The sequence below is a fragment of the Lampris incognitus genome, chromosome 6 (assembly GCF_029633865.1).
Source record: "Lampris incognitus isolate fLamInc1 chromosome 6, fLamInc1.hap2, whole genome shotgun sequence".
Lineage (NCBI taxonomy): Eukaryota > Metazoa > Chordata > Actinopteri > Lampriformes > Lampridae > Lampris > Lampris incognitus.
In genome coordinates, this window is record NC_079216.1 from 6,114,900 (window position 1) to 6,124,720 (window position 9,821).

General features: G+C 50.1%; 1 protein-coding gene across 1 annotated transcript; it reads right to left on the minus strand.

The window, feature by feature from the left end:
- Window positions 1-1,103: 1,103 nt before the first annotated feature.
- On the minus strand, window positions 1,104-3,129 carry LOC130113969 (MANSC domain-containing protein 4-like). The gene is made up of 3 exons (XM_056281681.1): window positions 2,899-3,129; window positions 2,446-2,580; window positions 1,104-2,130 (listed from the first exon to the last, which is right to left on the minus strand). Exons 1-3 carry the CDS (start codon window positions 3,125-3,127, stop codon window positions 1,208-1,210), a joined length of 1,287 nt encoding a protein of 428 aa, XP_056137656.1. The 5' UTR covers window positions 3,128-3,129; the 3' UTR covers window positions 1,104-1,207.
- Window positions 3,130-9,821: the final 6,692 nt, after the last annotated feature.

Here is a 9,821-nt window from a genome sequence, read left to right on the forward strand (position 1 = left end):
CACGTGAACCAACATCCGCCCATCGTTTCGCAATCACGGAAATCATTTGAGGACCTGTAGCACGAACGCTTAGCTAGCTGTACATAAAACAAAGCTCCAAGTTAAATTAAAGTATGGGAACCTGAAGGTTGTTTTATTGCATTTGTTTTCCACTTTTTGTTCACACTATCGTTGTCATACAAATGTCTAACGGTTCTGCTTTGTGAAGTGTACGTCCACAGTAAAGCTGAAAACCAGATTTGAGAACACGTCATGTTTTAAGAGATTTTAAAATCTGTTTATTCCAGTCAGCTGACTCTCGTATGCAAATACAAGGCTTTACTACTTTATGTTAGACCTATTAAATCTTACCATCTACCCCGGCCTCTGTTCTCACCCTGATGTGGTCACCATCAGGGCAAGGTGAGAGGCGCCCCCGGTGAAAGAATTCATTCAGTGCCAGGCTGATGAAAAGCACCCAAGCCCTCTTTAAACAGTTCTAGGTCAGGAGAAACCCAATATGTTCGGGACATGCGCTGGACTGCATGAGGCGGTCTTGCCGGCCACAAGACCCCGAGACACGCTAAAACCGCCGCTGCCCCCCGCATAAAGAAACAGAGGAAGTGTTTCTGACCGGCCAAACAACCCCGGGTTTGTTGCCGCAGCTTGGCGTGCTCGGATGTCTCCATCAACACACTTAAGGCACGGGGTGGACAACTCGGTCCATCAGGTTTGGTGTCGACATCACTTGGTACTCACTGGAGGACATCCGAATGTAGATCCGCCAAATGGATTTTATATCCTCTTCTTCGTGGCAGCTGAACCGACTGCGCCGACTTGACATTTCTGATGCACACTTTAAAGCATGTCTGTTTTTGTGTAGCTAAAGCTCTACTAATCCATAAGAAATTAACTCTTTCCAGCCATTTGTGGGGCCTTTCAGTATTTAAAATATATCAACTGGCAATTACCATATTTTTCTTTTTGCTTGAAATAAGGCGATGACTAGAGAGGCCCGGCTTCTAGAGTAAACAACTTGGCAGCAATACCCCAGAATGGAAGGAAAGGTTTCAGTTCATAGCGATGGAAATAATAGTATTAACATTCACGCGTAACGTCCCCTTATCTTAGACTCCACGCTTAAAGAATATTTTGCTAGATAAGCTTAAAAGCCAAAGTCCCGAACATTTTTTTTCTGACCACACCGTCCCCATCTCGTGTTGTTCTTTCAAGAGTTCTCCTTGACGAGAACGTACTTAATGAGACGCATGGAGCCCCCTCTCCCTCTGTAGGCCGTCCGGTAGCATCCCTTCCTCCTCCTGCGGCCCCACCAGCTCATTACCACCACCAGCGAACAACAGCAGCTCAGCAGCACGGCGATGCACGTCGCCACCGCCACCGGAAGGGTGTGGGCGGCAAGATGCCACCCGGATCCCAGCGCCCCCTGTGTTGTGAATCCCCCCCCGACGCCCAGCCCGCCCTCACCGCCTACTGTGTGGTTTCTGTCCAGGTAGACCTTGGTGTTGTTGGGGTACTGCTTGCTGCTCTCGACTTTAGCCATGGTGGTGAAGGTGGTCAGGGTGTCGGCGTCTGCTTGAGAAAGGGTGGAGGTGCTCTGTCGGGTAGGAATGGCGGACGGGGATAGCCGTGTGATTGCAGCACTGTTGCTGGTGGCTGATAAGACGGCGGTGGCGGTGATGGTGGTGTGGGCAGTGTACGGAGTGTGTGAGGTTGTGGCGGATGAAGTTTTGGGTGTCAGAGGAGCGCTGGAGGTGGAGGGGTCTGACGGCGGGGTGGATGTGGTGCGTTCGTGGTCGCTTGGGGCCGGTGTGGGCGTTGATGTGAAAAACAAAGTGGCCATCGTTGTGGTTGAAATCATCGGAGGCCACTGACTTGTGCTCCTCAAAGCTGAGGAGGTGGTGGCGGAAGTGGTGGTGGTGGTGAGGGCAGGGGTCCTCCCCATGGTGGTGGTGTTGGGGTCGTCAGCAGGTGCTGTGATTGGCGGCGGGGCGGGCGGAAGCAGCGGGCGACTGAACTGCCGTTTGTCCGAGGCCAGCGGCTCCGAGGCGTTGACCCGGGCGTAGAAGTGGGGCAGCACACGCACATTGGATGTGAAGTACTTTCCAAATACCAGCAGGTCCGGATCCAAACCTGTAACACGGAACCCGGTGGTATTAGTAAGATGGAGACATATCCGGGCTCCCCCCCCCCCCCACAAGTTCAGCTGACGCAAATCTGTGCCAAATTCATAATAAGCATCTCAGAGACCCGGACCGAAGAAGAGATATGATCTCGTCTCTAGGTTTTGCTTTTATGGGTGAAGGTTTTGAATCAAAACAAGGCCAGGTCACATCCTCCGTCGAGCTGCTCCCAAAACTCAGCCCGACCCCTGGAGTTGTGCCAGATATCGTTACTGTCAGGTCATTATGATGGCTGACGGAGCGCTGATGGGGGACCTCTACTGACCTTTGGTGATATTGTACAGGACGACGTTGCTCCTGTAGGTGAGGATGCAGCTCTCCAGGGTGGGGCAGTGCAGGTGGAAGCAGTTCACGTTTTCTTGCACAACGTCGTAGTGAAAAACTGCCAGATTGCAGGAGACTGCAGAGACAGAAAGGAGCATAGTGGCAGTAAAGGAGGGCCGACCCACTTGAGGTGGTGGTAAATTTGAGCTCCACTCAAATTTGACCCATCAAGGAGATTTGCGCGGTAGAAACGTGAGTTTTATCCCCCCCCTCCCCCCCATCACCAAACAACGTGGAAGTCCACGTTAAAAGTCCACCGCGGATCGATCGGACAAACACGTGTAGCGTATCTGCGCGGACAAGTGTACGGACCGCGCATGCGCGGGTCGCCTTGACAGGTTTTTTTTTTTTTAGACATTATTCTGTACATGCGATTTATAGTTTTCGAACTTACAGTTTCTGGCGAGACAGCACGTCCGGCTGCATTTCAAGGCGGTCTCCTCTTGGTAGGACTTGAGGAGCTGCGCTCCTCTCCTCTGGGACTCCTCCATGTCGATGAGGAGCCCCGGGAAGCGGCGGATCCAGCAGTTCTTGTAGTAAGACGTCGGAGAGCAGCTGGACTCGGCGCGGCACAGCAAGCCCAGGAACAGCAGGCTCCACGGCACGGACATGGTCCCGGACATGGTCCCGGACATGGTCCCGGACATCACTCCATCTTCACCCCACCCCCCACCCCCCCGGCTACCTGGACGGGACACGGCGCGCCGGCGGGAAATGACCGAGTAGCCCAGCAGCCGCTTGCTTTTACTGGTACCTGCTGCCCCGCAGGTATGTCCCAGGTGGGAGGAGGAGGATGGTGGTGATGATGATGATGATGATGAAGATGATGAAGAGAAGGAGTAAACGGGGAACGCTTAAAACGAAAAGATCCCGAAGAAAAAAAGCTTTGTGTAGACTTGTGTGAGGTTGTTAAATAAATATATAATTAAATAAGTAATAAAGAAAAGTTCATACTTGGGATTTCCCCCCCCCCTACTACAGCAGTGCCCGTTTGGGTGCAATTCCCCGTCTGACCACAATGTGGGTTGCAAAGGCAGTGGCGCTGTTCGTCCGGTCGCCACAGACGAGGCAGAAATTCCTCAGATTTTAGTTAACTGGAATGCATATTATACACCGCTCAGCCAAAACACTAAAACCACGGACAGGTCAGTGAATAACATTGGTTATCTCGTTACAATGGCACCTGTCAGGGGTGGGATATATTAGGCAGCAAGGGAACGGTCAGTTCTTGAAGTTGATGTGTTGGAAGCAGGAAAAAATGGGCAAGCGTAAGGACCTGAGGGACTTTGACAAGGGCTAAATTGTGATGGGTAGAGGACTGGGTCAGAGCATCTCCAGAACAGCAGGTCTTGTGGGGTGTTCCTGGTATGCAGTGGTCAGTACCTACAAAAAGTGGTCCAAGGAAGGAGAACTGTTGAACCGGCATCAGGGGTCATGGACGCCCAAGGCTCATTGATGCACGTGGGAAGTGAAGGCTAGCCTGTCTGGTCCAGTCCCACAGAAGAGCTACTGTAGCTCAAATTGCTGAAAAAGTTCATGCTGGCTATGACGGACAGCTGTCACACAGTACATCACAGCTTGCTGTGTATGGAGCTGCAGACCGGTCAGTGTCCATGATGACCCGTCCACTGCCGAAAGCACCTGCAATGGGCAGGTGACCGTCAGAACTGGACCATGGAGCAGTGGAAGAAGGTGGCCTGGTCTGATGAATCATGTTTTCTTTTACATCATGTGGACGGCCGGGTGTGTGTGCATCGTTTACCTGGGGAAGAGATGGCACCAGGATGGGAAGACGACACGCCGACAGGGGCAGTGTGATGCTCTGGGCAATGTTCTGCTGGGGAACCTTGGGTCCTGGCATTCATGTGGATGTTACTTTGACACGTACCACCTACCTAAACATTGTTGTAGACCAGGCACACTCCTTCATGCCAACGGTATTCCCTGATAGCAGCGGCCTCTTCCAGCAGGATAATGCTCCCTGCCACACTGCAACAATTATTCAGGAATGATTTGAGGAACGTGACAAAGACTTCAAGGTGTTGTCATGGCCTCCAAATTCCCCAGATCTCAATCTGATCGAGTATCTGTGGGAGGTGCTGGAAAAACAAGTCCGATCCATAGAGGCCCCACCTCACAGGACTTGAAGGATCTGCTGCTAACGTCTTGGTGCCAGATACCAGAGGACACCTTCAGAGGTCTTGAGGAGTCCACGCCTCCACGGGTCAGAGCTGTTTTGGCAGCACAAGGGGGACCTGCACAATATTAGGCAGGTGGTTTTAACGTTTTGGCTGATCAGTGTGTGTGTGTGTGTGTGTGTGTGTGTGTATATATACACATATATATATAGTGTTGGTGAAGCATATTATGGTAGTTTTTCAGTATTAAGTGAGACAACAATAATCACTGCACCTTTTCTATGATACTTTGTATACATTTCATAATATAACAGAAAGGTGCAATGATGATTATTCTTTCACAAGCTGCTTATTGTTGGTATATTAGTTGTATAGCAAGCTAACATGATATTTTTCTATAAAAAAGTAATTTTAGCATATTAGAATCATATATTAGTACAAGTATAATTTGCACATAATAATTGTAGCTATGTAGTTTATGATCTATTTGTGTAATTTATTAGCATACCTGCTTCAAACTGTCGACAACAATCGAAGTTCCCACTGGAAAAATAAAGTTATTCTACTCTACTCCATACCGTAATGTTTCTCCAACCATGTCCATCACTATACTGTCTGTCAATACGCGGGCGTCTGTATTTGTGTTTAATATGGCGACTCACGTGGTTTGTGGGATGATGCAACTTTTATCTGTTGGTAAATTCAACGGTGTGACACGCAAAATGACCAAGTGCAGACTACACAACACGCGTGGCCTAGCCGACCACATGGCAACGTACCCCTCAGCTGTTTGTAACCCAGTTCAGAGACGTGAAGGCGTAACGGTGGAGAGGGTCCCTGTACTTCACCACGAGGCACTTAGTGTTAAACACACTACGTCAGTGTTTCTCAACCCAGTCCTCAAGGACCCCCTATCCTGCAGATTTTCTTTGCAACCCTGAATAGGTACCTGTTTGTATTTATTCAACCAATCAGCAATGAATTTTGTCAGACGTTGCACACCTTGCATAATTAAGTGCTGCGAGATGATTGGTCGAGTAAGTACAAGCAGGGCTACCTATGCAGGGTTACGATGAAAATCTGCAGGATAGGGAGTCCTTGAGGACTGGGTTGGGAAACACTGCACTACGTATAACTCTGCGTTAAGGCCCTGCGTTAGGCTGACCAACCAGCACCTGTGTGTCCACACACCCACACACACACACACACACACACACACACACACACACACACACACACACACACACACACACACACACACACACACACACACACACAGAGGTGTTGAGAAGACATCTGAGAAGAGATGCTGTGGCTGCAGCATTCTTCCAAATACCATCATCAGGAAAAGCCTTCTCTCTCTCTCTCTCTCTGTCTCTCTCTCTGTCTCTCTCTCAGTCTCTCTCTCTCTGTCTCTCTCTCTCTGTCTCTCTCTCAGTCTCTCTCTCTCTCTCTGTCTCTCTCTCTCTGTCTCTCAGTCTCTCTCTCTCTCTGTCTCTCTCTCTCTCTCTCTCTCTGTCTCTCTCTCTCTCTCTCTGTCTCTCTCTCAGTCTCTCTCTCTCTCTGTCTCTCTCTCTCTCTCTGTCTCTCTCTCTGTCTCTCTCTCTCTCTCTGTCTCTCTCTCTCTGTCTCTCTCTCTCTCTCTCTCTCTCTCTGTCTCTCTCTCTCTCAGTCTCTCTCTCTCTCTCTCTCTCTCTCTGTCTCTCTCTGTCTCTCTCTGTCTCTCTCTCTCTCTGTCTCTCTCTCTCTCAGTCTCTCTCTCTCTCTCTCTCTCTCTCTCTCTCTCTCTCTCTCTCTCTCTCTCTCTGTCTCTCTCTGTCTCTCTCTCTGTCTCTCTCTCTCTGTCTCTCTCTCTCTCTGTCTGTCTCTGTCTCTGTCTCTCTCTGTCTCTCCCCCTCCTCTGTCTGTCTGTCTGTCTGTCTCTCTCTGATGTGGTTTTGGGGGTCAGGGGCCACGTTATGAACGTTTTGAACGGGGGGGGGCAGAGGGGCCCATGATTTTTTTTGGGGGGGGGCGTTGGCACTCACAGATTTTCCTTGAAGAATAAATGATATTCTTCACAATACACTGACAGCTTATATAGTTCTATCGTCATGGAAGCGTTCAGACAACCACCTCACATCCTTCTTTTATCCGGCACGTTAAACTCAGGTATGGACGTGCACTTCCTGTCTGGCTGATAAAACCGTCATCAAGGGGAAAAGGAAACGCAATTTAATTTGAATGAATGCAAATCACTTGTCTGGATATCACAGAAGGAAAAAGCTGCTTGAAGAAAGAGAGAATTGAAGGTATGGTGCTTGAATGATCTTACTGTGCGCTATTTGCAGAAAAACTCGGCGTGTTTCAAGTGTTGAAATCTGTGGAAAGAAGCTCAGGGGCCTGGAACTGTGAGGTGTCTGGTAAGAATGCCGATTGACACCAATAAAGTTATCTACCAGGCTAAATCAGCCCGTTTTGTTTATGTATTTGTTTAGAATATGTGTGTAGAGTCACCTTTGGCACAGTTAAGTTTAATTCCCGAATGCAATATCCGTTCATCTGAGAACACAAACGCACTGTTTATAGAATATCTAATCCCCTGGATGAGAAAGTAAAAGCACTTTTTACAATGCGTCCAGGCCTGGTCGATATTGAACTGTAAGCTCTTTCCACAACACACGCGGGGTTTTATCCCCTGAGTAGATTTACAACGCTCTGCGTCAGAACTTCATTTGTAGGTCTTTGGATCAGATATGGAGCTGACATTTACAAACCCGCTGATCAGGCGCTATAAGGCCCCACCTCCCTCAGTAGGACCTCCTCACATAGCGTAACACACACACACATTCACACACACACACACAGAGTTGTGATTTAGCTGTTAGAAACTGTCCCCACCACAGCTCTCTCGGGTCCTGTAGGGCCCTCAGAAGTCGAGAGCCCCTTGAGGCAAATTTGTAAGTTGTGATATTGGGCTCCACAAACAACACTGACTTGACTCGACTTGACTCGAGGGAAAGCACTTATTTAAGGGGGACTGGCTTGGATATGTTGATTCAGAATGGACTGTACAGTTATGTGGACTTGGCATTCGGATCAGAGGACACTTAACACCGAAAGTCAAAAATCATTCCATCCATCCATTATCCAAACCACTTATCCTGCTCTCAGGGTGGCGGGGATGCTGCAGCCTGTCCCAGCAGCCCCTGGGCGGCAGGCGGGGAGACACCCTGGACAGGCCGCCAGGCCATCACAGGGGCCTTCCTTAGGAAATAAACGGAAGTGCCTCCCGGTGAATCTCACCAGACGTGGACCCAGTAAAACCACTGGTTTGCCAGACACTTTCATGTACGTATGTGAAGGTTGCCAAACCGGAATCGCGTCTGCCTGGGTGTAGGGACGCGTCACGGCCGGCAGGTGGCAGTGCTGCCCCGCATTCGTTCACCAGCGGCCTGCCGCTCCCTCCTAACCTGAAGTCCGTCACCGGTCAGCCAAAAGACACCTGAAGCCAAACGTCACTCAAGACGAAGATTCATAAAGATTCGGCTCGAGTAACCAAACACGTCATAACGCTACAAAGCCACCCGGGCCCCCTTTTATCGGATGTTTAAGTCCTCGTTGTAGAGGAGTCGAGACCGCCAGATTTCTTCTTCTTCATCTCTCGGCTTGTCCCCCGTTTCCCGGGGCCGCCAGATTTAACTTGTAGAAACCGGTTCCCGCTTCGCTGGGCGGCGCCTCCTGATGACGCCACCCGCCGGGTTCTCTAACCTGCGCACATCGGTACACGCCAACATAACGCTCCGGATAACTTACCTCGCTGAAAGCAGCCCGCCGCCAAATGGCTTCCGCTCGGGAAAAATACGTCCGCGTCGTCCACCGGACACCTCCACAGGATGTTACGACACACCCACCGGAAGTCGCCGAGGCCTAATTGGCCTTGGAATCAGACCAAGTCCAACACCTGTGTTAATTAACACCAAATGAGTCGCAGGCCGCATTCAAATGACGAGTGTCTGGGAAATTACGCCACGTTGTTTTGTTGTTTTAAACCTATTTCAGCAGCGAGACGGCCATTATGTAAAGACGCACCTATACATATATACATATATATACATATATATATATATAGAGAGAGAGAGAGAGAGAGAGAGAGAGAGAGAGAGAGAGAGCAGCTGATGAGTGCGCGACGCACGAAGCAGGCCTGTACTGCTATGCATTAAAACGTTTTTTTTCTTGTATGTGTTGATATACATATATACATACACACACACACACACATATATATATATATATATATATATATATATTGTAACGTGCATGGATAAGAAGACACGCTGGCCGCTGGTTCGCAGGTCTGACCCTTTAGTCTAGCGGTCAGCGATGCCTCCTGCGGTGCGAGCGATACGGGTTCGCCTCCCGGCCGCGGCAGTTCCTGTGGTTGCGTTGTCCCCCGAATTCGCTACAATGTATATAACCGGTTATGTTCTTGCCCGGTGCGGGATTCGATACGGGTGTACTGCACCACAAGGCGACATCACTAACCGCCCGACTAAAGGGTCAGACCCGTTAGCTAGAGGCTAATGTGTCTTATTAGTAGTTTACATATATATATATATATTTTTTTTTAAAAACCCAATGTTCGCCCTTTTTATCTGGCCAATTGCCCCGCTCTTTTTGAGGCGTCGCTCCACCCCCACCCCCCTCTGCCGATCCGGGGGGCGCCCCGACCGATCAGAGGGGGCGCTAGTGCAGGGGTGGGCAGTCTCACCCAGTGTGGGTGCAGGTTTTTGTTGCAGCCGAGCAGTTACACGCCCGTGTCTCCTGATCAGGTTCCTCAGCAGAGACCCTGCTGGTGGATCAGCGGGATCAGGCGTGGAACAAAAAACCTGCACCCACACCGGCCCCTTTCTGGACCGCCCACCCCTGCGCTCGTGCAGCGACCAGGACCAATACCCACATCCGGCTTCCCACCCGCGTATTTCCGTCGGACACCTTTAGGGCAAGTTACCCACTTCCGGTCAGTTGTGTAACCAGCTTCGACAGGTCCCCTAAGCGTGGCCTCACGTTAGCAGCGTTACGCGCGTGACTTCTGTTGACGTCAGAGGAGGTTTTCGGCGCAACACAGCAGCGAACATCAAACGTCACACACGGCGCAGCAGTTTGCGTGTTTGTTGGTAATAACAATTTTAGCCTCGTG

Bases quoted from the DNA above. Each gene is read 5' to 3' on its own strand.
- LOC130113969 (XM_056281681.1), bottom strand. From the start codon at position 3,127: ATGTCCGGGACCATGTCCGTGCCGTGGAGCCTGCTGTTCCTGGGCTTG. The intron at 2,581-2,898 runs GTAAGTTCGAAA...CTGTCTCTGCAG, and splicing joins GTGCTGTCTCGCCAGAAACT to TCTCCTGCAATCTGGCAGTT. The intron at 2,131-2,445 runs GTCAGTAGAGGT...TCCGTGTTACAG, and splicing joins CCTGTACAATATCACCAAAG to GTTTGGATCCGGACCTGCTG.